The 27,330-nt window shown below is 47.4% G+C and overlaps 1 protein-coding gene across 2 annotated transcripts in view; it reads right to left on the reverse strand.

Moving 5' to 3' along the window:
- Positions 1–5,468: 5,468 nt before the first annotated feature.
- OXSR1 (oxidative stress responsive kinase 1) overlaps positions 5,469–27,330 on the reverse strand; it is a 105,046-nt gene continuing 83,184 nt past the window's right edge. Inside the window, exons 11-18 of one of the 2 annotated variants that reach the window (XM_049870709.1) lie at positions 25,455–25,577; positions 20,952–20,984; positions 14,814–14,960; positions 13,397–13,461; positions 10,510–10,562; positions 8,978–9,046; positions 7,767–7,831; positions 5,469–7,409 (exon numbers count right to left, since the gene is read on the reverse strand). In XM_049870709.1, coding sequence (XP_049726666.1) covers positions 7,335–7,409; positions 7,767–7,831; positions 8,978–9,046; positions 10,510–10,562; positions 13,397–13,461; positions 14,814–14,960; positions 20,952–20,984; positions 25,455–25,577 — 630 coding nt within the window. In that variant the 3' untranslated portion in view covers positions 5,469–7,334. Of the gene's footprint in view, positions 7,410–7,766; positions 7,832–8,977; positions 9,047–10,509; positions 10,563–13,395; positions 13,655–14,813; positions 14,961–20,951; positions 20,985–25,454; positions 25,578–27,330 lie in introns of those variants that run through there. The other variant, XM_049870710.1, reaches the window with a different exon arrangement.

Genomic DNA, 27,330 nt, shown 5'->3' on the forward strand with positions numbered 1-27,330 from the left:
GGTTTATACACGTACATAAAAACAATCTCTGATGGTTACAAGAGAGGAGAGGGGTGGGGAGGGGAAGTCACTAATTAGATGGTAGACAAGGTTAACTCTGGTGAAGGGAAAGACAACACACAATATAGGGGAAGTCAGCACAACTTAACCAAAGCAAAGTCAGACAGGCTTCCTAGACACATCCAAACACCTCAAGGGACCGAGTTATGGGGGCCGAAGGCTGGGAACCATGGTCTCAGGGGACATTTATGTCAATTGGCACAACACAGTTCATAAAGAAAACGTTTTGCATCCTACTTTGGTGAGTAGTGCCTGGGGTCTTAAAAGCCTGCGAGCAGCCATCTAAGACACATCTATCGGTCCCATTCCATCCAGAACAAAGGAAAATGAAGAAAACCAAAGACACAAGAAAAATATTAATCCAAAGGACTAATGGACCACACGAACCCTAGCCTCCACCAGCCTGAGCCCAGAAAAACTAGATGGTGCCTGGCTACCACTGACAACTCTGGAAGGGATTCCAATAGAGGGTACCAGACAGGGTGGGAGAAAAATACAGAACACAATTCAAATTCACACACAAAAAAAAGACCAGACTTACTGGTCTGAGAGAGGCTAGAGGGACTCCAGAGACCATGGTCCCTGGACACCCTGCTACCTCAGAACTGAAGCCACTCCCGAAGTCGACCTTTCACAGAAAGATCAGACAGGCACGCTTGAAGAGTTCAATCAGGTGTATGAGATCAAATGGGCAACACCTGTCCAAAAGCAAAGACTACCAGAAGGCAGGGAGGGACAGGAAAACTGTACAAATGGACAAGAAGAACCCGGGGTGGAAAGGAAAAGGGGGAGAGTGCTGACACATTGTGGGGATTGCAACCAATGTCACAAAACAATCTGTGTATACACTCTTGAAGGAGAAACTAATTTGTGCTGTAAACTCTCACCTAAAACACAATAAACTTAAAAAAAAAAAAGTTTCATTTTGAGCTCTCCTCTAATCAAGAAGCATTAACACAATTCCAAGATAAAATCAAAGGTAAGCTGCACCAGCGTAATGGCAGCTGCCCCAGGGCAGTCTCAGCAATAGTAACAGAGCAACAGAGGACAGAGTCTCCCTCTTCCTTGGCGGCTACGGAGGCCCTGTCGTGGCTCCTCAGAATCTCGGTGAAGTCAAGGTTGGGATGGAACAGAGCATGGTGGCTGACAGGTCAGCATTCTTACAGAACTGGGACTGCCAGAAACTCAGGACCTCAGAGAAGAGGAATCGCCCAGATAAAAGCCCCCATTCTTTTTACCCTGGGGGAAGTCGTACTGGAGACTGACCCAAGTTTAGGAGTCCAGTTCAGGCGTGGAAGGTGGGGAAAGATGGGACCAATCGGAGCACCAGGAGAGTTATGGGGGAAATACACATGCACATGTGCACCCCCACCATGGGCTGTGCGTGCACACACACACACACGGGCTTGTACATGCGTAGGAGAGCCTTTTCACATAATACCCTTTTTTATTTTTTATATTTTGAGCCACATAAATGTATTTTAAGAGATGGGTAGGGAAGCATGAGTGAAAAAAAATACAAGGGAGCAAGACTGCGTAGGGCAGCCCCGGATAGAGTGTGCCTGTCTGCTGCAAAAGCCCTCTTTAAAGTATTCAAAAGCAAAGATGTCGCTTTGAGGACTAAAGTGCGCCTGACCCCAAGCCATGCTGTTTTCAGTCACCTCACATGCTTGCAAAAGCTGGACAAAGAATAAGGAAAACCAAAGAGTTGATGGCTTTGAATTATGGTGTTGGCAAAGAATACTGACTGTATCATGGACGGCCAGAAGAAAGAACAAATCTGTCTTGGGAGAAGTACAACCAGAATGCTCCTTACAAGCGAGGATGGTGAAACTTCATCTCACATACTTTGGACATGTTATCAGGAGGATCACTACCTGGAGAAGGAGATCATGCTTGGTAAAGCAGAGGGTCAGTGAAAAAGAGGAAGGCCCCCAACAAGATGGATTGACACAGTGGCTGCAACAATGGGCTCAAACATAGCAACGACTGTGAGGATGGTGAAGGACCGGGCAGTGTTTCGTTCTGTTGCACACAGGGTCTCTGTGAGTCAGAACCAACTTGATGGCACCCAACAACAACCTTCACGGGAGATCGCCAGCTCTTTTCTCCAGCGAAGCTACTGAACTGCTGACCTTTTGGCTAGCAGCTGAGTGCTTAACCACTGTGCCACCAAGGCTCTTCCCATTTTACTTCTATGATCCCCCAATCCTAATTCTTTGGTGTTATGAATTGTGTCCCCCAAATTATGCTTAAGTCCTAACCCCTGTATCTGTAAATATGACCTTGTTAGGGAGGATAGGTTTTCTTGTCATGTTATGAGGTCACACCAAAACAGAGCAGGTCCTAAACCTAATCCCTTCTGAGTGGTATCTTATAAAAATAGCAGAATAGAGAGATGCAGGGGAAAGACAGACACCATGTGAAGATACATGCAGATGAATTTACAAGCCCAGGAATGCCAAGGACTGCCGACAGCTGCCAGAAACTATAAGAAAGAACCTTCTGGTAGAGCCGATGCCCTGACTTCTAGCCTCCAGAGCTGAGACAATAAGCTTCTGTTCTTTGAAGCCACCTGCTTTGTGGTATTCTTGTTATGGCATCCCTAGGGAACTAAGGGATTTGGTTTACTTTCTCTTCTTAACCCTGCTCCCAACCAGTCTACCAAAGATTTCCCATGCTTAAGGCACTCTCTTTTTAAAAGATGCTCTCTCCACATCACTGTAGCCCCAGGGCCCCAGCACCCCGCGGTCCCACCAACCTCTGGACCTGCAGGGTACGCTCAGGGTTTCCTCTAGCCCTTCTGCAAACCAACAGCTGTCTCTCCACCTCATGTCCTTGCACCCATCCTCATTCGAGGACAGAACTAGGACCAGAGGGGTGTAACAAGAATTTTCTAACGATTGTAGTTGTTTTAGGTTAGCATTGACATTCTCCTTAGAAGTGTTCCGGAGTATCACCAGGAATCACCTGTCTAGGGGGTAGGTAGGTATGTATATGGTGGGCAGAGGGGGCAGAAATTTGAGGGGATGTTGCTGTTAGCTGCTGTCCAGTTGGCACCATCTTTGCGGTTTTTGGCATGTTTGTGTTGAGTCGGACAATACAGTGTTCTCATCTGTAATGTTTTCATTGGCTAATTTTTGCAAGCAGATCCCTAGTTCTTTCTTCCTAGTCATCTGAAGCTGCGTTGACATCTGTCCATCACAGGTGATGCTGCTGGCATTTGAAGGGCTGGTGGCAACTACAGCATCAGAGCAAGGTGCAAGCCACCACAGTAGGACAAACTGACAGGCGGGTGGTGGACCTGAGGGAAGTGTGCGAGCCACCACAGTAGGACAAACTGACAGGCGGGTGGTGGACCTGAGGGAAGTGTGCGAGCCACCACAGTAGGACAAACTGACAGCCGGGTGGTGGACCTGAGGGAAGTGTGCGAGCCACCACAGTAGGACAAACTGACAGGCGGGTGGTGGACCTGAGGGAAGTGTGCGAACTACCACAGTAGGACAAACTGACAGCCGGGTGGTGGACCTGAGGGAAGTGTGCGAGCCACCACAGTAGGACAAACTGACAGGCGGGTGGTGGACCTGAGGGAAGTGTGCGAGCCACCACAGTAGGACAAACTGACAGGCGGGTGGTGGACCTGAGGGAAGTGTGCGAACTACCACAGTAGGACAAACTGACAGGCGGGTGGTGGACCTGAGGGAAGTGTTCCTCAGACATTCCTTGTACGGACAGCACTATAAACGGTATCTCAAATTTCTTCCAAATTTGAGAATTAACAATTCTAGTAAGGAACCTTGGTAATGCAGTGGTTAAGAGCTTGGCTGCTAACCAAAAGGTCGGCAGTTCGAATCCACCAGCCGCTCCTTGGAAACCCTACGGGGCAGTTCTACCCTGTCCTGTAGGGTCACTATGAGTCAGAATCGCTGGACAGCAATGGGTTTGGTTCAGTTGGTTTAGAATCTTATATGAAACCCCATTTCAATGTTGAAGCCCAACAGGGACAAGTTCACTTTCCAAAAAGGATTCCCAAGGGCTTGAATCTGGCATCTTTTCCTGGCTCAACAGTGTGAGCAGGACCAAACCGAAGATATTCAAACACAATGCTGGTAGTTCCATATCCCAATCCGGCAGATGTCCTTGGGATTCCCTCAACCCTCCCTTTTAGGGTTTCGGTTTCCCTATCTGTAACACGGTTTTACGCTGCTGGAGGGAATTTGTAGATGGGCACAAATTATCTTATAGTTTAGTGCATTTGGGCTTCTTCCCACTCACCTGAGAAATTAACATGGTAACTCTGACCCACTCCCCACGGGCCCCACCGACAGCCACTGGAGTAAAGCACCCGTACACCACAATGGACAATTTACTCTTTATTGATTAAAAATGAAGGAAACATGCGGTAAAATACAAAGTCCAAAAAAAGAAGAAAAAAAAAGTTGAAAATTTTACATCTTTCATAATCTAGCATACGTCGTAAGGAGGACCTCCCATTTATTGACACCATCATTTTATCCTCCAGATGATTAAATACTACGGGCTCTAGAGTTTGGGTCAGAACGTAAGCAAAAAAAACCCAAACAAATCCATTAGTCATTTAGAAAGACCACGTATTTCACAAACTGCATTGGCACATGTTACCTGTACTACAGTTAGTCCCTACCCTAGGGGCCAGAGGGTCCCAGGGCCCTAGAGACATGTGCACGCTGGGCCATGCTCCTCGTGGCATCACCTGCTAACCCACCTGGGCAGTTTCTGTTACACTTATTTTCTCAGCACCACTGCACAAGCCAGCAAAGGGAGTCTACCACACATCATGCAGAAGAAGTTAACATGTCCTGGGGCTTGGTGCTGCTCCTAATTCCCAGCAGGGCAAACAACGAACTGCGAAGAGAAAGAAGGCCCAGCCTAGTTCTACTATTGTGCATGCCCAGTGCAGTTCAGAGGTAAAGGCCAAGGCTGGAGAAGGTAAGCACGGACAGCTCGCTGCTCACTGCCAGCCTGGGCACCAGACTACCTCCACGCAGAAAGCTAGACCAGAATGATGTCACCCAGCCTTGGATCCATAAGTAAGCAGGTTAGGACGGGTTTGTTTGAAACCAAGGTTAAGCCAAAGAGGACAGCATCTCTGTTCCATACCTCATCCCCAACTCACCTCCCTGTACCCTCACCAACGCCCCCACGGAAGACAATGCAAATGAAAGCTAAGTATCCTTCCAGCAAACTCATCAATCTCCTTCTCTCTCCCAGATGAGCAAATTCTTGCCCTTCATCCATCCTGCTGGGACCTTAGGCTCTTGTGCCTAGCTTTCTAATCTACTTTCCTCCCCACCTGTCATTCCAAACCCAACCCCTCTCTCTCTTCCTCCCCAACACCCACCGCCCCCCACCCCAAGTCGACCCCTACTTTCTTCCTCCCCAACACCCACCCCTTCTCAAAGTGCCTCTGCACACCTGGAGCCAATGAAGAAAGCCCAGGACTAGAACTACAGGCTCAGAATGAAACAAATGGCATTCAAATCAATTGTGGGGTGAGCTTTCAGAGATGCTCCAAGATAAAACTAGCTAAAGCGGTCTTCTCATCAGATCGGCAACACCAGAAAGGGCTTGAATGACTCTGTAAGAGGCAACTCTCCCCTTGCCATGGGGCCAAAACCCATCTTCATGTGTCTTTAAGGCCAGATTAAGTATCCATCCTGCTCGTATATAAAACTTCGTAGAGCAATTAGCAGATAGACAAAGGCTGACCGTGAAACAGTAGGGACAAAAACCAAAACCAAACCAGAATCAACCCCACTGATTATTCACATATTGCATTATGAGTGCTCTTATTTAAACCTAAAGAATAATTTATATTATTTCTGTAGAAAATCAAGTGAACACTGTCTGCTCATAAACCCTCAAGGTCGCGGCACATGTGGTTTCCCTTGCCATCTGGAGCCAGGTTCAGCCCACGAGGTGCCATCTGGAGCCAGATTCAGCCCACGAGGTGCCATCCGGAGCCAGGTTCAGCCCACGAGGTGCCATCCGGAGCCAGGTTCAGCCCACGAGGTGCCATCCGGGGCCAGGTTCAGCCCACGAGGTGCCATCCGGGGCCAGGTTCAGCCCACGAGGTGCCATCCGGAGCCAGGTTCAGCCCACGAGGTGCCATCCGGAGCCAGGTTCAGCCCACGAGGTGCCATCCGGAGCCAGGTTCAGCCCACGAGGTGCCATCCGGAGCCAGGTTCAGCCCACGAGGTGCCATCTGGAGCCAGGTTCAGCCCACGAGGTGCCATCTGGAGCCAGGTTCAGCCCACGAGGTGCGGCCCCTCCACAGGGTCAGTGCGGGGGAGGGCAGGGGCAGGCGTCTCTGGCAGCCGCCTCCCGTATTGCTGTGGGATCTCAGCTCCATACACCCACTTCCTCTTGACTCGGACTTGGGCTCAGGCAGACCGATTTACACGGGAGTCGAGGAGCAGCTTTTCTTCAAATTTCATCTTCAGAGAGTTGAAAATAAATACTTCTCCAATGATAAGTTATGATTTTTCCTGTTCAAAAACCAGCTCACTTTTGCAAGCCATGGCTTGATGCTTTCTCTAAACAGTCCAAACTTCCACTCTGAGGGGTCTGACGGCTGAAGGTGGACGACAGTCAGATGTTTTGCACCAGCTGAAGTTAAGGCTAGCACCCCTTTCTGGAGGGAGCAATGAAGAACAGGGTGCTTAGAACATCATGAACAAAACAACAACAGTTTAGGCTGCCTCCATCTGAGGCTGTGCTTCTTCCTAACAAAGGTACAAAGAAAATAACACGAAATGGAATTCTCTGGGTTCCAGCTGATCAGCCAACTTTTAACCGCTCCTTCCGTGGTAAGGAGACAGTCCAAGATGCCCACGCCGACAGGGATGGGCAAACGGGCAGGAAGAGGGCCAGAAAACAGCTGCTACTTCCCACCCAGGGCTGTCGTTGCAGTAAGGCAAGAATGAGCTGACAGATCTCCTTCCTGGGTCTAGAGGCTCCCGGGCACACCTCAAATGGAGGAAGAGAGGGGACACGTGCGGCAAGTTTACTAACGCAACCCGTTAGGGGGATGCTGGCCAGTAGTGATCCAACTTTTCTTTCTCTGTGGGGAAAAGGGGGGTGATGGCAGAAAGAACATAACAAGACCTCTAAAGCTCCTAGCCAGGGAGGTTTGCTGCTGGGTTCTTTGGCAGTAGGGGGCTTAGGCCAACAGGAGCAACAGAGATACGCATGTGTGGGATCTCCTCGGGCCGCCGCCTCTTCTGGGCTGTGGTTTAGCTGATGCTGAGCTGGGCAAATCCTATTAGTTTACCATCATCAGGGATATCCGAGCCTTCTACACCAGATGCCTGAGAATCAAACAAAACAAAAAGCTATGGTTATTTATGAACAAAATCCAAGAAGCAATCAGAACTCACACGGGGCCTGTGGGAAGGCAGGTAGGGGGACAGGTCCCTGGGATGCAACCAGGAAGCTGGTGAAGGTGTCTCTTCCAGAAAAGATGGAGGCTGGGTACACAGCTGGAGCAAATGGGCTAATAATCTCTCCTGAGAACAGTCAAGGGCCTGGGAGAGGAGGCTGGGGCAGGGGAGGGAGGGAGGCTACTTGAAGAGAGACAGCAGCCCGGGGCTTCAGGGAGGCTGGTCTCCCGGGGCTGCTGGTGCATCACAGGTAAGGTGGCTTCATCAGGAGGGAGGGGTGAATACCAGTTTGAAAGTGACAGATCGATTTGACTGAGGCTCTTCCACAATTTTCTGCAAATTAGCTGCCACTGTAATCAGACAGACAGACAGACAGACAATGAGAACAGTACATCTACCTTCAACTGCATTTAAAAGGCTTTGAGGTAGCTCAGAATCTTCTAGGCACAAGCAAAAAGGAAGTAAAAGATCAAATAATAACCCCCTAAAGAAAAATTTCTTTTAAACTCATCTCCAAGTGGTACAAATAAAAATGGAATCACTGTCTAATTAACTTTCTTTAAAATGCTCTATCGACTGAGGAAAGACACACCGTGAAAAAGGTATGACCTGCCCCCTCATGGACTAGAGAGCTTCAGCCTGGGAGCCAGCACACTACGGCCTGTGGCCTGTTTTGGTTCCGCCCGCAAGCTAAAAATGGTTTTAAAATGACAGAGAGCACAAATCCCATAAAGTCTGAACCATTTACTATCTGGCTCTTTTTTTTTTTTTTTTAATTTTTATTGTGCTTTAAGTAAAAGCCTACAAATCAAGTCAGTCTCTCACACAAAAACTCATATACACCTTGCTACATACTCCCAATTGCTCCCCCCCTAATGAGACAGCCCACCTGTCTGGCCCTTTACACAAGTCGACCAATCTGCTCTAGATGACAGTTTCTCCCTCAGTCACATGGCTCTGTGGCTTGACTGCCTGCCTTCCAGCTCTTTCTACAACTGAATTGCTAATGATTTCTGCTCCCCTCCTGGCTGCACAGGGTGGAGCTCACCCTCCTGGAAGGACTAGATACCGCCTTGTGGCTTTTGTCATCATTTCACTAGTGTCTTCCAGATGCCTGGGTCTACTTTCATTGACTATCAATGGACATCACAAAGCAAACTGAGAAGTGAGATTTTCTGTGTGTGGGTGGGGGTAAGGAACTGTCCCCAGTAGCCTGTAATTTCAGCAAAGCCAAGAACCACCCAAGAGCCATTAGACCTACTCGGTGGAATCAAAGTCTGGTTTCGTGGGTGCTAAGTGCTTGCATAGTGGTTAAGAGCTGGGCTGCTCACTAAAAGGTCGGCAGTTCAAATCCACCAGCAGCTCCTTGGAGACCCTATGGGGTAGTTCTACTCTGTCCTATCAGGTCACCGTGAGTTAGAACCAACTTGAAGCACCTAACAAATAGCAGTGCTTGCACAGAGAGAGTGAGAGAGATCAGGGCACAATGCAGTTACCTATTACTAAATCCCTTCCGTCGACCAGGCCAGCAGAAATGAGCTCCTGAGAGACACCCTCCGCTGTATCTGTAAGGACAAAGAAGAAGGGGCTCTGTTCCCCGTGCACACACGTCACTGTTAACTCTAGAAGCCAGCACAGCTGTCAGCACTGCCAGACCCAAACCAGCTGCTAAACCCACACAATCAGGAGGGTAAGCAGGGCGGTCCCCACATGAGGAGCTTCCCTACCACCCGGCAGTATCTCAGGTGAAGTACTTTTACGGGTGTTATCTAGAGGGCAGGATCTATGTCGCCCAGGTGGCAGACATCAGCTCGTTGTAAAGGTAACTTTGTAAGTAACAGTGTCATTCCGAAGGGTTCAGGGCCATTGTCAGATGAGCACCTGATGGGCACGCTGCAGCACAAATCCCTCTTCTGAGGGCAGCCTTGGACCCTGATCCCTCTCAGACCTTGGGCCTGTGACTCATGACGGGTGCAGAACGTCCCCAGGGCTAACAAACACAAGGATTTATTCTCCATTAAAACTGCAGGGAACACACTGACTTCTCTTTGGGGATCACTCTCTAAGTTTTTTGCTAAAATCACTTATTTTTCATGTTGGTGGGCTTCTCTTCCTATCTAGTCATCCCCGGTGGTACAACCTGAGCAATGGCTATAACCAGAAACTAAAGATAGGACAGAGTACCCCAGTTAACCACATCGCCAAGCTCAGCGGTGCTGGTTCCAGAGGGCTGAGTGCTGAGCTCCTCAAAGGCACGGGGCTGTCACACACCTGCACAGATGACCAGTGATTTCAAATAAGCCCTTGAAATGTGACCTTGCCTGGCTTTAAAAAAGTACAACTTACTTCTCTGTCCACTGTTCTCTTTTAACAGCCAGTTACTGATGAGGCTAAGAGAGCAGGAGAGTGTACGGGGCTGGGGGCCACGGACTGCAGACACTCCCCACGTCAGACCACAGTCACGAGGCAAGAGATAAAACAAGCCTCATTCCAGGACGGGTTCACGGCCACCAAGAGTGCCTGCCTGATAGGGATCACGTCCAGCCTAATGACTTACTATCACAGAGGGCAATCAAGTACAGTGATAAAAGGAGGAGCTTTGGACTCCAACAGATCCGGGTCTGAGTTTCAGTTACTCTTCCCAGCTGTGTGACCTTGAGAAAGTTACTGTGCTTGTCTCGAAGCCTTGATCTCCTCCTCTATAAAATGGGATAATACTCTTCCCTTAGGGGGCTATCATGAGAATTTAATGACATAGTGCTTACAAGGCCTGGCCCACAGCAAGCAGTAAACGAGAGCTACATTCACTGCTGTTTGCTATTAGACTCAATGTTCTAAATGAGTTTAGTAGTAAATTAACTATATTTGTATTTTTTCATCTGTCCACCAAAACTTTTAAAGCAGGAAAACTTTTACTATCCTTTAAAAGCAAAACATATCTATAGGACAAACTCTTCACAGCACTTTTCATTAAACAACTGGAGGAAGAATTACAAGTTATCTTCTTTTAATGTTTTTGATACCTCACCTCTCCCAGGAGTGAATTCGAATCGGATATCGTTTAGTTCTTTTTTTGAATTCCTATGAAAGAAAACAGAATGTGAAATAAAGATCTCTGAATTTATAGACTCCGCCAACATTTTTTTGCCAACATACATTAGTAACATTTTGCCTCAAGAAAGGCGGTTCTGTTCCCATAAATCATATCATTTGTCCTGATGAGTTCACACTGCTGGGTTTCAGAGCAAACAACTAGAAGTGGTCATCCCACTGTCCTGCAGCCCTTTTACCTGAGGCCCCCTACTCCCAAGGATAAACATAAAAATCTCATGCCTTTGAGAAGATTCTCCTAGGCCCATTACCATCCCCATTTCCATTAAAAGGATCATAAAACAGGAAAAGGAAAATCTGTCTGAGCACAGGGAGGTAGGACTGAAAGGATGGGTAGGACTTGGGTGGGCGGAGAGGATGGGGAAAAGAACGGGGCCGCCCTGGCAGCACAGTCAACACGCGGCTGTGGCTGTGAGTTTCAGTCAGTGTAGGATGTTTACTGATCACGCAGCGTAGGAGATTAACCAGGCTCCCTGGAGGGTCTGGTTGAAGATAGTGAATTCAGAACACTGTATCTAAAGGCAGACACAACCAATCACTTAGGACCCAAAAATATTTTATCTAAAGGGCACAGGGGGCTTAGGTCTATTCTCATGGACTCCACGCTTCCTGGAGCCATGGAGGCTGGATGAACCCACGAAGCTACTGCCCTGAGATAATCGTTAAACCTGAAACTGGGAACTATCCCTTAAAGTCTTAACACCAAACAACAGCGTAGCTGAACTCCTAAAGAACGTCTGCCTTGAGCGTTGTGTTTTCAAGGAACTATCTATAAGGGAACAAAGTAACAACAGTAACGGGAAAGGATGAAGAGTAAGCTCGGGGGCAGTGAGTCTGTCCACGGGGAACAATTCAGAAAAGGAAGGCGAAAACGGGTGCACAGCTTGAACGTTAGTGATCCCTGTCACTGAATGCACACGTAGAAACTGATTAACTGGCATGTGTTCTGCTGTGTATACTCTCAACAACAGCAAAGAACCAACAGTTCAGAACATCTGCGGTAAAACAGAGAAACAGACCAAATGTATAGATAGAGGTTTTTCCTTTCATCTCTAAAGAACAAGGCCTTACCTGCCACAATCCTGGGTTAGCTGATTGTAGAGTCCATGCTGCTTAGGTGGAAAAAATTACAAGTCTAATCTTCAGATAAGGAGCCCTGGTGGCACAATGGTTAAGTGCTCAGCTGCTAACCACAGGGTCAGCAGTTTGAACCTACTAGCGGCTCCACAGGAGAAAAGACCTGGAGATCTACCTTATAAAGATTTCAGCCTAGGAAACCCTCTGGGGCAGTTCTACTCTCTGATACAGGGCCACTGTCATGAATGGAATCTCTCCAAATATGTGCCAACTTTCCAGACAGAGGTGGAGAAAAATGTGGAACAAAATTATAATTCACAAAAAAAGGCCAGACTTACTGGTCTGACATAGACGGAAGAAACCCCAAAAGTACGGCCCCTGCACACCCTTTCAGCTCAGTAATGAAGTCACTCCTGAGGTTCACCCTTCAGCCAAAGATTAGACAGGCCCATAAAACAAAACGAGACTAAATGGGCACACCAGCCCAGGGGCAAGGACGAGAAGGCAGGAGGGAACAGGAAAGCTGGTAATGAGGAACCCAAGGTCGGGAAGGGGAGAATGTTGACAGGTCATGGGGTTGGCAACCAATGTCACAAAACAATATGTGTATTGATTGTTTAATGAGAAAAAATGTGTCAACTTGGCTAGGCCATGACTCCCAGCAGTATGTAATTATCATTCATTTTGTGATATTATGTAACTATCTTCCGTTTTATATGCTGTAAGTCCTAAAACTTCTATGAGGGGGATTGAGGGTGCGGTGTATCTTGAGTTACATTGCCTTACTCATGTGACCCTAATACTCCCCAGCTTGTTTTCTCCTTTTCAAAATGGGCAACTGAGGGCTTGACATAACTAACGCCATCATGAATGAACTTTTTTTTTTTTTGCCTGACTTCTCCTTTCCGCAAACCTTTGTTAATGACTTTGTGCCACCTGTGACTTTCGACCTCCCACAGGAAGATTAGAGCCCAGATGTCTGGCATTTATCTCTTTAGTCTGATGGAGAGTTTCTTGTAATTACCCTGTAATGAATAATTCATCCAGCCATTCCATCTGTGGGCTATAAAGACACTTCCAACCTTCATAAACAATTATATATAAGTTCTAACGTAAAACTGCCTTTTGGGAGTCCACAGAGACAGCCTGCGTTGCTGTCAGATTCTCCGCTGGTGTCACCTCCTAAACTAGCTTTCCCCCTCTTTCTGACTTGGAGTACATTTCATTGGCTCCACGGCTCCAGGGCAGGGACCCTAATGGGGCAACGCTTAGGACACGCCCTTACTCAACCAATGAACTTACTCAGGTCTCACCCTGACTCAGGTCAGGCCCTTTCACGCCCTTACTCAAGTCACACCCTTGCTTGAGTCACACCTTTCATTTTACAACAACAACAATCTTCAGAGAAGCCAGCTAGTGCTGCTCCCTTAGAAACGACTCCTCAATACAGACACACTCTTAGCTGCAGCCCACTACACTGCAAACACAAGGACCGCTCACCATCAGCAGAGAAACAACTAAGAGACTGTACCAGCACTGGTCATTGGCAGAAGCTACCACCTCCAGGTTGTCACACTGGTCCTGGGATCTCTGAGGGCAACAGGACCCCTGGGACAACATGTAACCCTCCGCAGCTACTCGCAGGCACAGACTGTTCAAAAAGGAGCAAGCCTCAAAAAGAAAACGGCACATTCAGGGTATTCAGAGAACCAAACATGTCTACTTACCTTAATCTTAGTACTAGACTGATTGGGATCTTGGTCTCTTGTGAACCTGCTCCTGAAGACAGAGCCTAGAGCATTGAAAGGTATAAAGTCACTGCCTGAAACACTAAGTAAGCACGGAGGTGACAACGGCCAACCGCAGGTCAATCGTCCATCGGCAGCAATGCTTTTCATCTCCAGGTGGGGTCATCCTGGCCCCCAAGGCCTGCCCTGCTGTGGAGGGATACGCACCCCACGCAGCAACGCGAGCTGAATGTCGGCCTGAGTCAAACACAATTCAAAAGGTAACTCTCAAACCCAGATGCACACATTTTATATGGTCACATTTAAATTTCCTATTTTTCAGACCTCTCTGCTTCCCTCTTTGGAGGAGAAAGAAAAGAAGCTGCATTTCTTACTTTTAAAATATCTGCCAGTACGCCACAAAGTAGGGCCTAAATCAACTGCCCCCCAGGAACCTGTTCAATTCTGGGGTTGCAGATCTTTTTACGGTAAGCTAATCCTCTCTGAAACCCCTCGCTTACTGGAGAAAATACATTCCCCAGAAGCTGTTTATCAAATCAGATCAACCTTCCCATACGTTTTCATAAGAACCTTTTCGCATGTAACATCCAGAAACTGAAAGCCTAGGTGATGAGAAGGTTAAAAGGTAGTCAGCTCCACGGCTGAGTGGGAGGGCTCCAAGCAGCGGTCTCCAAGGTGGAACATAAGATGACTCACTGGAGCACAAGAAGAAAAAGCTAGAACTTCCTTTTCTATTTCTTTCCATCTAAAACATTAGGAGAAATGATGCCTCTAATATTTAGTAAGTGAATTGACTCTGGAACCCTAGTATAGGGTCACAGGTCAAACACAGCTGTGAGTCTCTTGAGGGAAGAGCAGGGGTCCGCAGCGTAAAGGGTTCGTGCAAGCTGCTTTCAGTGTGCAAGATCTCATCGCGTTTGTGTGTACCTGGTAAGCCGACTTACAGATTACATCACCCAGTTTAATAAAACCAGCCTTCAAAAAACCGACAGTATCTCAAAAGAGTAATACAGAAAAACTCATCGACTGAACAGAGTTTTAAGAAATACAAGCCTATGTGAACAGGGAATGAACGGTATGGCCGACGGTCCTGCTCATCTTAGCATGAGCTGTCAGCTGAAGTTAAATGTAGCAATGATCTAATTAAGAGCTGGTAAGAAATGAGGCAAAAAATTCAGGGTACTTGGGATATTTCAACTGTTAACTGATTTTCCTGCTTAAGGTAATGTGTGATCCTTGTAAAACTATCTTATCTGCACACCTTTACAGCTGTGAAAACAGATTTCTAACTTGTTCCAAATGTACCAAGAGACAACCTTAGGTGCTATCCCACATTTAATATCTGCTTTTCTCATTTACCCAGAAGGCTGGCCATCAAAGCGTATCCCCACTTTACCTGAGCTGTTTGTGCTGGCTCTGCGGGCGGTGGGAGAGAGACCTGAGTCGGCTGTGCAGGGGCCTGGCCAGCTGGCTGAGGTAGATGAGCAGAAATCTGTTCTGGGACTTGGAGCAAAGTACTCACAGGGTCAGCTGCTGGGAAGAGCTGTAACACACACACACACAGGGCTTTAAGTCGGGTGGAGACAGGGGGCCTACTGACAGGCAAGCAGAGCCTCCCTGGGAGACTCTTCCACAGCAGTTTGTGTGTGGCGTCCTGGCGTGTCTACACTTCTGAGTGCACCCATCCCAGATGGCAGTCAGACGTTTCTAGGCCATCATTTACTTCTTGTTTTTAACAACTTTTTGAGGTATAATTTACTTCCTACCAAAATCATTCATTATGAATTTTTAGATTTTATGATTTTTAGAAAATTTATACAGTTGTACAGTCATCACTACAACCAGTCTGGGATCACTTCCCCCACCTCAGAAAGCTCCCTTGTGCTATTGTGCAGTTATTTCTGCTCCCCGCTCCAGCCCTAGGCAACCACGGATCCACATTCTGTCTCTACGAGTTTGCCTGTTCCAGGCATTTCATATAAACAGAGCCGTTCGATGTGTCGTCCCTTGTGTCTGCCTTCTGTCCCTTAGCTGAGGATCCTGAGGCTGAGCCATGTTGTGGCGTGTATCTGTAGTGTGTTTCTTTTTTTTTGCCTTAATAAGTAGCCCAATACATCCTATACATCTGTAACCGTATCTACCCCTTCTCCTTTGTCCAGCAAAAAGGCACCTCCGAAAAAACCGATTTAAGTACATAATACAAGATTACAGAAACGACATTTTTCTACGCTTGAGGCCTTCCATTATTCATAAAGAAAGGCAATTAATCAATGATTCCTTAACATATCTGAAATGCATTTCAAAAGTTAACAGGAAGCTTTAAAACTAACATATCTCATAAATTTTAATGGTATGATTTGTGGAAAAAAAAAACACTGAGGCGAAGCACAAAAACAAGTTAAACATATTCAAAATCGTAAGTTAGTTTAAAAAAAAAAACGTACACCACCACAATGGCCAAAAATTGAAAGAGAAACTGAAAAAGTTGAAAGAGAAAAAAAAATTAAAAGGACAGTAATATATGCCTAAGAGTTGATGGGGTCCCTTGGTGGTGCAGAGAGTCAATGCTCTCACTGCTAACCAAAGGTTGGTGGTTCAAGTCCACCAAGAGGTGCCTCAGGAGAAAAGCCTAGCTGTCTACTTCCGAAAACTCAGCCACTTAAGTCCTACGGAGCACAGTCACGCCCCGACACACACGGAAACCCTACGGAGCACAGTCACGCCCCGACACACACGGAAACCCTACGGAGCACAGTCACGCCCCGACACACACGGAAACCCTAGGGAGCACAGTCACGCCCCGACACACACGGAAACCCTACGGAGCACAGTCACGTCCCGACACACACGGAAACCCTACGGAGCACAGTCACGCCCCGACACACACGGAAACCCTACGGGGCACAGTCACGCCCCGACACACACGGAAACCCTACGGGGCACAGTCACGCCCCGACACACAAACGGAAACCCTACGGGGCACAGTCACGCCCCGACACACACGGAAACCCTACGGGGCACAGTCACGCCCCGACACACACGGAAACCCTAGGGAGCACAGTCACGCCCCGACACACACGGAAACCCTACGGAGCACAGTCACGTCCCGACACACACGGAAACCCTACGGAGCACAGTCACGCCCCGACACACACGGAAACCCTACGGGGCACAGTCACGCCCCGACACACACGGAAACCCTACGGGGCACAGTCACGCCCCGACACACACGGAAACCCTACGGGGCACAGTCACGCCCCGACACACACGGAAACCCTACGGGGCACAGTCACGCCCCGACACACACGGAAACCCTAGGGAGCACAGTCACGCCCCGACACACACGGAAACCCTACGGAGCACAGTCACGCCCCGACACACACGGAAACCCTACGGGGCACAGTCACGCCCCGACACACACGGAAACCCTACGGGGCACAGTCACGCCCCGACACACACGGAAACCCTACGGGGCACAGTCACACCCCGACACACACGGAAACCCTACGGAGCACAGTCACGCCCCGACACACACGGAAAACCTAGGGAGCACAGTCACGCCCCAACACACACGGAAACCCTACGGGACACAGCTACACCTCGACACACACGGAAACCCTACGGAGCACAGTCACACCCCGACACACACGGAAACCCTACGGAGCACAGTTACACCCCGACACACATGGAAACCCTACGGAGCAGTTACACCTCGACACACACGGAAACCCTACGGGGCACAGTTACACCTCGACACACACGGAAACCCTAAGGGGCACAGTCACACCTCGACACACACGGAAACCCTACGGGGCACAGTCACACATCGACACACACGGAAACCCTACGGGGCACAGTCACACCTCGACACACACGGAAACCCTACGGGGCACAGTCACACCTCGACACACACGGAAACCCTACGGGGCACAGTCACGCCCCGACACACACGGAAACCCTACGGGGCACAGTCACGCCCCGACACACACGGAAACCCTACGGGGCACAGTCACGCCCCGACACACACGGAAACCCTACGGAGCAGTCACGCCCCGACACACACGGAAACCCTACGGAGCACAGTCACGCCCCGACACACACGGAAACCCTACGGGGCGCAGTCACGCCCCGACACACACAGAAACCCTACGGGGCACGGTCACGCCCCGACACACACGGAAACCCTACGGGGCACGGTCACGCCCCGACACACACGGAAACCCTACGGGGCACAGTCATGCCCCGACACACACGGAAACCCTACGGAGCAGTTACACCTCCACATACACACGGAAACCCTAGGGAGTACAGTTACACCTCGACACACACGGAAACCCTACGGGGCACAGCTACACCTCGACACACACGGAAACCCTACGGGGCACAGTCACACATCGACACACACGGAAACCCTACGGGGCACAGTCACACCTCGACACACACGGAAACCCTACGGGGCACAGTCACGCCTCGACACACACGGAAACCCTACGGGGCACAGTCACGCCCCGACACACACGGAAACCCTACGGGGCACAGTCACGCCCCGACACACACGGAAACCCTACGGGGCACAGTCACGCCCCGACACACACGGAAACCCTACGGAGCAGTCACGCCCCGACACACACGGAAACCCTACGGAGCACAGTCACGCCCCGACACACACGGAAACCCTACGGGGCGCAGTCACGCCCCGACACACACAGAAACCCTACGGGGCACGGTCACGCCCCGACACACACGGAAACCCTACGGGGCACGGTCACGCCCCGACACACACGGAAACCCTACGGGGCACAGTCATGCCCCGACACACACGGAAACCCTACGGAGCAGTTACACCTCCACATACACACGGAAACCCTAGGGAGTACAGTTACACCTCGACACACACGGAAACCCTACGGGGCACAGTTACACCTCGACACACACGGAAACCCTACGGGGCACAGTTACACCTCGACACACACGGAAACCCTACCGAGCAGTTACACCTCAACACACACGGAAACCCTACGGGGCACAGTTACACCTCGACACACACGGAAACCCTACGGGGCACAGTTACACCTCGACACACACGGAAATCCTACGGGGCACAGTTACGCCTCGACACACGGAAACCCTACTGCGCACAGTTATGCCTCGACACACACGGAAACCCTATGGGGCACAGTTACACCTCGACACACACGGAAACCCTATGGGGCACAGTTACGCCTCGACACACACGGAAACCCTACGGGGCACAGTTACACCTCGACACACACGGAAACCCTACAGAGCAGTTACGCCTCGACACACACGGAAACCCTACGGGGCACAGTCACACCTCGACACACACGGAAACCCTATGGGGCACAGTCACGCCCCGACACACAGGGAAACCCTACGGGGCGCAGTCACGCCCCGACACACAGGGAAACCCTACGGGGCGCAGTCACGCCCCGACACACACGGAAACCCTACGGGCGCAGTCACGCCCCGACACACACGGAAACCCTACGGGGCACAGTCACGCCCCGACACACACGGAAACCCTACGGGCGCAGTCACGCCCCGACACACACGGAAACCCTACGGGGCGCAGTCACGCCCCGACACACACGGAAACCCTACGGGTGCAGTCACGCCCCGACACACACGGAAACCCTACGGGGCGCAGTCACGCCTCGACACACACGGAAACCCTACGGGGCGCAGTTACGCCTCGACACACGTGGTGCTGCCATGACTTGGAGTCGGCTTGACAGCAACTGGTTTGGCTTTTCTGGTGGTGGTGTTAAGAGCTGATATTTTATAAACATAATTCAGGAGAGAGGGAAGTAAAATTTTGTGTTCATTTAGCGTCATATATAAGAAGACATCAAAAGTTACTTACCGGCTCTCAATTTTGACAGAATAATAAAGCTTTGTTATAGATTAAATTGTGTCCCCCCACAAAAGTATTTGGAATTAACCCTATTAACTTGTTTAGAAATACGGTCTTCAAGAGGAGATCATACGGGAGTAGGCAGGTCCTAATCCCATATAAAAGAGAAAAGATACACAGAGACACAGTGAGGACAGGCGTGTGACTAAGGCGCTGTGCCACAGCCGCAAGCCAAGTAATGCATGGGGGTCCCAGAAGCTGGGGGAGACAAGTAAGGAGCTTCCCCAGGGGTCTTCCGAGAAAACCTGGGCCTGCTGACGAACAGGGCCTATTAGCCTCCAATACTGTGAGACAACAAATTTCTGCCCTCGTAAGCCACCCTATTTGTGATATTTTGTTGGCTGCCCTAGGAAACTAATAAAAGCTTTAAGATTAGTTCTGAAAATGTTAATATAACCATTTGTACTATTTCAAAAGGAAATTATGCGCGCGTCTATGTTTACCTGTACTAAGTAAGTGTAACTGTACTACAGACAGAGAAGACACCTAAACAAAGTAATGAGCATGAGAACATGGGTATATGAGAGTTCACACAGAGATAGTATCTGGGCAAAGAAACAGGGGACGACTAAAACAAACATCTCTGGATATTGTGTAAAATACCTCCTCATTCAGTCTCTGAAAAAATTTATTAGTTAAGATGGGCTAAACTGGGGAGTAACAAAGAATCCCAAAATCCCAGTAGATTAAAACAACAAAAGTTACTTCCTGCACACACTTCATGTCTATCTCTGGCTAGCAGGGGCTGACCTTGGCATCATCCTCACTCAGGGAGGCGGGTCACGGTGGCACACAGTACCTGGGCTCAGAGTTCACGCCAGAAGTCACTGATGTGGCCACGCCTAACTTCAAGGGGCAGGAAAAGGCAATCCTACCATATACAAGGAAGAGGGGGAGCTGGACTTATTAGTGAACAGCAGTTTTAGGTAAGCTGTCAGGCACTGACCTCTTACGATGCTGAGGTCCAGTACTTATTCTCAGTCTTAAACAATACCGCACTATGTGCACAAATTTTTGAGATAGTAAAAATGATGTGAAGAAAGTTACTTTTAAGGATGGGGCAAAAACAATATTGGTTTAAGATGAAGAGATGTGTGCCATTAAATGCAAGACGGAGCCCTAAGTGACCAGACGTGGCCAGATGAAGAAAGCATGACAGAATAGGCCCGTGAAATGCATATGTTCCTCAGCGAGTGAGAACAGGGAAGGCCAGCCGGACAGGATCCTGTTGAGTAGGATTCCCTATTGCAGTGGGGGCAGAAACTACAGAAAACAGACTCTACACAGGAGAAGAGGCGCGGGTGCGAAGGGTGCTGAAAAACCCTAGACAGAGGAATGCAAAACGACTACTTCCCACTTCAAGCCAAAGAAGCAATTCTTGAAGTCAGACAAGCAAGGATTAGCATTCTGGACCCTAAGGGCAATTTTTTAAACGCGTGCAAAGGCACCAGTCTGCCACTCAAACTGAGAAACGATGTCTCTGACAAAATTCAGCTGGTGTAAATTCTCATTCTCATTTAGGCATATAAAATAATGTTCTGAAAATGAAAACAAAAGCATGTACACTTTAATGAGAATTCATTAATCACGATTACTTACCTCAGAATTTAATGGTTCTTTCACTCGAGGCGACTAAAAGAAATACAAAAAAGGAGGCTTGTTAATGCAGAACTCAGGTTACTTGCAGTCAGTCCTAATCTGCAAGTAATGTTGAAATGCAACTCAACCACTTTTCATTCTGACCTACATGCTAACTTGCCATTACAGTAGTGAAAATTTTCTGGAAAAAGAAAACTGTCACACTATTACGGTACATTATCCAGGTAGCCTACAACACATTAATAAGCAAACGTCGGCAATGGCCAGGTTCTTGGGGAGTAGGGAAGTCCCGTTCTTCAAAGTACAATTCTTTCCACTAATCACAAATATATTACGTGCCTAAGACCCAGACCAAACCTATACCTGAAGCTAACTACCCAACACATTTTCAAAGCAGAGTAATTCTGATTACGGGCTTTAAGCACAAAATTCTGAAATCAAAACTGAAGAACAATGATTTTAAGGGTCTACTATCCTTAACTCTAAGGAGCCCTGGTGGCACAAAGTTAAGAACTCTGCTGCTCACCAAAAGGTTGTGGGTTTGAACCCACCCAGCGGCACCTTGGAGAAAGACCTGGCGATCTGCTCCCGTAAACACTACAGCAAAAAAAAAAAAAAAACAGCAAGGCACACCAAAAAGAAGGGCAGACCAAAACCAAACCATCAGCTCTACAACTCAAACAAATGGATTAGAGCAGAAAGACATGAAATAAAGAAGAGAAAAACAACAGAAAAAAAATCAACAAGGCTAGAAGTCGGTTCTTTGACAAGATCAACAAAATCAACAAGCCACTGGCCAAATTGACAAAAGAAAAACAGGAGAAGAAGCAAAATAACACAAACAAGAAATGAGATGGGGGGTGTTACAACAGCTGTAACTGAAATAAAAAGGATCATAACAGAGTACTATGAAAACCTGTACCCCAACAAATTTGAACACCTAGAGCAAATGGACAAATTTCTAGAAACACACTACCTACCTACACTAACAGAAACTGAGACAGAAACTCTGAACAGGCTCATGATGAGAAAAGAGATTGAAGAAGTAATTTTAAAAACTCCCAACCAAAAAAAGCCCTGGCCAGGACGGCTTCACTGGAGAATTCTATCAAACATTCACAGAAGAGATCACACCAATGCTACTCAAACTATTTCAAAGCACAGAAAAGGAAGGAATACCTGAATCCATTCTACAAAGCCACCATAACCCTGATGCCAAAGCCAGGCAAAGACACCACAAAAAAAGAAAATTACAGACCAATATCTCTCATGTATATAAAAACCAAAACCAAACCCATTGCCGTCAAGTCGATTCCAACTCATAGCGACCCTACAGGACAGAGTAGAACTGCCCCATAGAGTTTCCAAGGAGCATCTGGAGGATTCAAACTGCTGAACCTTCGGTTAGCAGCTGTAGCACTTAACCACTGTGCCACCAGGGTTTCCCTCTAGCAACCAGGGTTTCCCTCATGCGTATAGATGCAAAAATTCTCTACAAAATTCAGCATTTAACACACACCCACACCCATGCACACACACACCCACGACCAAGCAGGATTCATACCAGGTATGCAAGGATGGGTCCACATTAGAAAATCCATCAGTGTAATCCACCACAAAAATAAGACAAAGGAATCACAAGATCCTCTCAACCGACACAGAAGAGGCATCTGATAGAGTCCACCACCATCCCTGATAAAAACTCTCAAAAAGACAGACACAGAAGGGAAACTCCTCAACATAGTAAAAGGCATCTGATAGAGTCCACCACCATCCTGATAAAAACTCTCAACAAGATAGATACAGAAGGGAAAACTCCTCAACATAGTAAAAGGCATCTGATAGAGTCCACCACCATCCCTGATAAAAACTCTCAACAAGACAGACACAGAAGGGAAACTCCTCAGCACAGTAAAAGGCATCTGATAGAGTCCACCACCATCCCCGACAAAAACTCTCAACAAGATAGACACAGAAGGGAAACTCCTCAACATAGTAAAGGGCATCTATACAGAACCAGCATCATTCTGAATGGGGAGAGGCTGAAAGCATACCCTCTGAGAACAGGAACAAGACAAGGACACCCTTGATCACCACCCCTATCAAACACTGTACTGGAAGTCCTAGCTAGAGCAAGAAGGCAAGAAAAAGAAATAAAGGGCTTCCAAATTGGTAAAGAAGAAGTAAAAACTGTCCCTATTCGCAGATGATACGATTCTATACATAGAGAACCCCAAAGATTCTGCAAGAAAATTACTGGAACTAATAGAAAGATTCAGCAAAGTAGCAGGATACAAGATCAACATAAAAAATCAGGAGGATTCCTGTGCACCAACGAGAACGTCAAAAAGGAAATCAGGAAAACAATACCATTTATAATAGCCCCTAAAGCGATAAATACTTAGGAATAAATCTAACCAGGGATGTAAAAGACCTATACAAAGAAAACTACAAAACACTATTGCAAGAAACCAAGAAAGACCCACATAAATGGAAAAACATGCCATGCTCATGGATAGAAGACTCAACATTGTGAAAATGTCAATTCTACCCAAAGTGATTTACAAATACAATGCAATCCCGATCCAAATACCAACGGCCTTGTTTAACGAGATGGAAAAACGAATTACCAACTTTACATGGAAAGGAAAGATGCCCCAGATAAGAAAAGCATTATTGGAGGAAAAAGAACAAAGTAGGAGGCCTCACATCACCTGGTCTCAGAACCTACTGTACAGCCACGGTACTCACAACAGCCTGGTACTGGTACAACAACAGACACACAGACCAATGGAACAGAATTAAGAGCTCACTTGTAAACTCATCCACCTATGGTCAGCTGATCTTTGACAAAGGACCAAACTCCATTAAATGGGGAAAAGAGAGTCTTTTTAACAAATGGTGCTGGCAAAATTGGATGTCCATATGTAAAAAAAAAATGAAAGGAGATCCATATCTCATGCCATACATAAAAACTAACTCAAAATGTATAGAAGACCTAAATATAAAATCTAAAAGATCATGGAAGAAAAAACAGGGACAACACTAGGGCCCCTAATACATGGCATAAATACAATATAAACCATAAACTAAAGACACACACACCATAAGATAAACTAGGTAAGTGGAAACTCCTAAAAATTAACACTTACGTTCATCAAAAGACTTCACCAAAGGAGTAAAAGGAGAACCTACAGACTGGGAAAAATTTTTGGCTACGACATATTCAACATGGGTTTAACCTCCAAAATCTTTGAAACACTTCAACACCGCAACAACAAAAAGAAATAATCCAATTAAAAAATGGGTAGGAGATATGAACAGACACTTCACCAGAGAAGACATTCACGCAGCTAAAAGACACATGAGGAAATGCTCGTAATCATGAGCCATTAGAGAAATACAAATCAGAACAACAATATACTATCTCACCATGACATTACTGGCACTAATCATAAACACGGAAAATAACAAATGTTGGAGAAGCTACATGGACATTGAAACTCTCATACACCGCTGATGGGGACATAAAACGGTACAACCACTATGGAAAACTATACGGCACCTCCTTAAAAAGCTAGAATACAAGTACCACACAATCAGCAATCCTCTCAGGAATGTACCCTAGAGAAATAAGAGCCGTCACACAAATAAAGTTTCTATTGCTATGCCTCCAAGATCACTAACCTTTTCTCATGCAATATATAACTGGCCATTAATCCCAACCAGTGTATTTTTCACCCCAAACATTATAGTTTTCATCTCTACAAGTTCCATTTGGGTCTTTTCCAAATAATCTAGATACTGTCATATTCAAACAGACCTGTCAGTGCAATTTGCTACAGAAGAATTAACTGGACTCCTGTGGTTAATAAGTTCATCAGAAAAATTCTGTCACTAACATGCGTATCCTTTATATTTTAACTGGTTGAGTTGAACAAGTGTTAAAAAGCAAAAATGGCACTTTGAGGACTAAGGTGCACCTGACTCACGCCATGGTATTTTCAATCGCCTCATGTGCATGAGAAAACTGGACAATGAATAAGAAAGACCAGAGAAGAACTGATAATTTTGAATCATGGTGTTCACAAAGAATATGGAATATAACATGGACTGCAGAAGAACGAACGTATCTGTCAGGACGCTCCCTGGAAGCAAGGATGGCTAGACTTCATTTCATGTAGTTTGGACATGTTATCAGGAAGCACCAGTCACTGGAGAAGGACAATATGCTTGGCAAAGCTGAGGGTCAGCAAAAAAGAGGAAGACCCTCAACAAGATGGATTTACAGTTTCTGCAGTGATGGGCTCGAGTGTAGCAACGATCATGAGGCTGGTGCAGGACCAGGCAGCGCTTTACTCTGTTGTACGCAGGGTCACTATGAGTCGGAACCGACTCGATGGCACCTAACAACAAGCTGACCAAGAACCACAGAGCACGGTATTATCTCTGAGGCTTCAGACAAAGACAGTGTTCTAGCTAAAGTATATTTACAAAACTTACCCTGAGTTGTGAAATTGCTGCTTTCCCTTCCTCACTTTCTTCATCAAATTCATCATCACTCCACTCCCAGCCACCATCCTCTGTTTTATGAAGACGGCCACTGGAACCCGGTACTCTCCGAACCTGCTCATTACAAAGGGATGTAGGTTATGGTTTGACTTTTACTAAACAGAACACTCCATCATATTTTCTTCTCTCATTAAACACATTACGTAGATAATTATTTTCCCTACGATGAAGTTTTCCCAAATTCATGTCCCCCAACTCTCACTTGCCCTTCATTCACGCAATCTACCGTCTGTCTTTATCACAAACCTTCCCTGTACGTCTATGCTCCGAGCCCAAACGAACATCAGAACTCCCCTCGTGGAGGTGTTTGCAGCCGCTGCCGCTCCACCATCGCTCTCTAACACCAGTGCTACCTCTAGCTCGCTGAGCACCAGCTGAAGGAGGAAGGTGGTGAGGGAGGTCTCTAAACCATGGCTTGTACAAAGCAGAACCAACTGGCCACAAAAGCTGCTCGCAAGGGCGTGCCCTCTACTGGAGGAGCGAGGAAACTGCACCGTCACAGGCCCGGCACCCGCACTCGAGGACATCAGACGTGATCAGGAGTCCACTGACCTTCTGATTCACAAGCTTCCCTTCCAGTCTGGAGCGAGAAATTGCTCAGGACTTCAAAACCGCCCTGCTTTTCCAGGGCTCAGCTACTGGTGCCTTGCAGGAGGCAAGTGAGGCCTACCTGGCTGGCCTTTCTGAAGACACCAACCCGTGCGCTATCCACGCCAAAGGTTAACAGTTACGCCAAAAGACATCTAGCTAGCACACCACGTACATGGGGGACATGCTTACGAATCTACTATGATGGGAAACATCTTATTTTTTTTTTTTAATTTTCTTTTTCTTGTCATTGGTAGTTCTGAACGTTAGATATATTTTTTTCTCCATGGGGTCAAAAGGTACCTAAGTATAGGACTGTGAACGAACAGAAAAACAGGGACCAGAAATCAGGTACTGGCAGTTTCCACTTTCATTTGCGTGTGTATTTTTAATATAACTGCGAGGACATAAAGCATTAATGCAGGTCAAAACGTTTCACGGAACAAGTTTCAGCAGTTCAACTTTCTCACAATTATAAATAAGCCTGCTAAATTTTTCTGGACAATGCTGGTATTCGGGTTTTTTTTTTTAAACAAGTAAATTTCTTATTGATGGCAACTAAATGGTGTTTGTAGCATTTTTATCATACAGTAGATTTTACCACTCACTCTACTTTTCTGAGTTGTCTGTCTTCTGTGCTGTTCCTGTAGGTCTGCTATTAAAATACCTTAAACTATATTATGGAATAATGTCATGCAAAATGACAGAACAGGAAGCCCTATGAGTCGGTCCCTCCGCTGAAACAACCATTAACTAGGAAAAACCAGCAGAATCAACTATTTCAGAACTCTGGAACCGGACTCGCACTTATACCCACCAGGACAGCGCTGATGAAGGGAGAGGCTGCTGAAATTTGGTAAGAGAGTGGCAGGCACAAGCCAGATACCACCCTCCACTCCATTCCTCAGCTCCACAGCAGCTGTGGAGACAGTGGCCCGTATTACTGGAGTGGCCGGATGGTGCTAGGGTGAGCAGTAAGGTCCCTCTCCTTCAAAAATTTGGGGTGTGCGTTTTGTAAGTCTGGTAGTTCCTTGAAAGACTGGTGCAAACATCTGCCTTGGTTTATGCCCTCTTCGGCTTCAGTGGCTTCCCCCTGCAATGTTTACTGGAAACCCAAACCCGCTGCCGTCGAATCGATTCCAACTCGTAGCGACCCTATAGGACAGGGTAGAACTGCCCCATAGAGTTTCCAAGGAGCACCTGGCAGATTTGAACTGCC

Source organism: Elephas maximus, chromosome 27 (genome assembly GCF_024166365.1).
Source record: "Elephas maximus indicus isolate mEleMax1 chromosome 27, mEleMax1 primary haplotype, whole genome shotgun sequence".
Classification (NCBI taxonomy): domain Eukaryota; kingdom Metazoa; phylum Chordata; class Mammalia; order Proboscidea; family Elephantidae; genus Elephas; species Elephas maximus.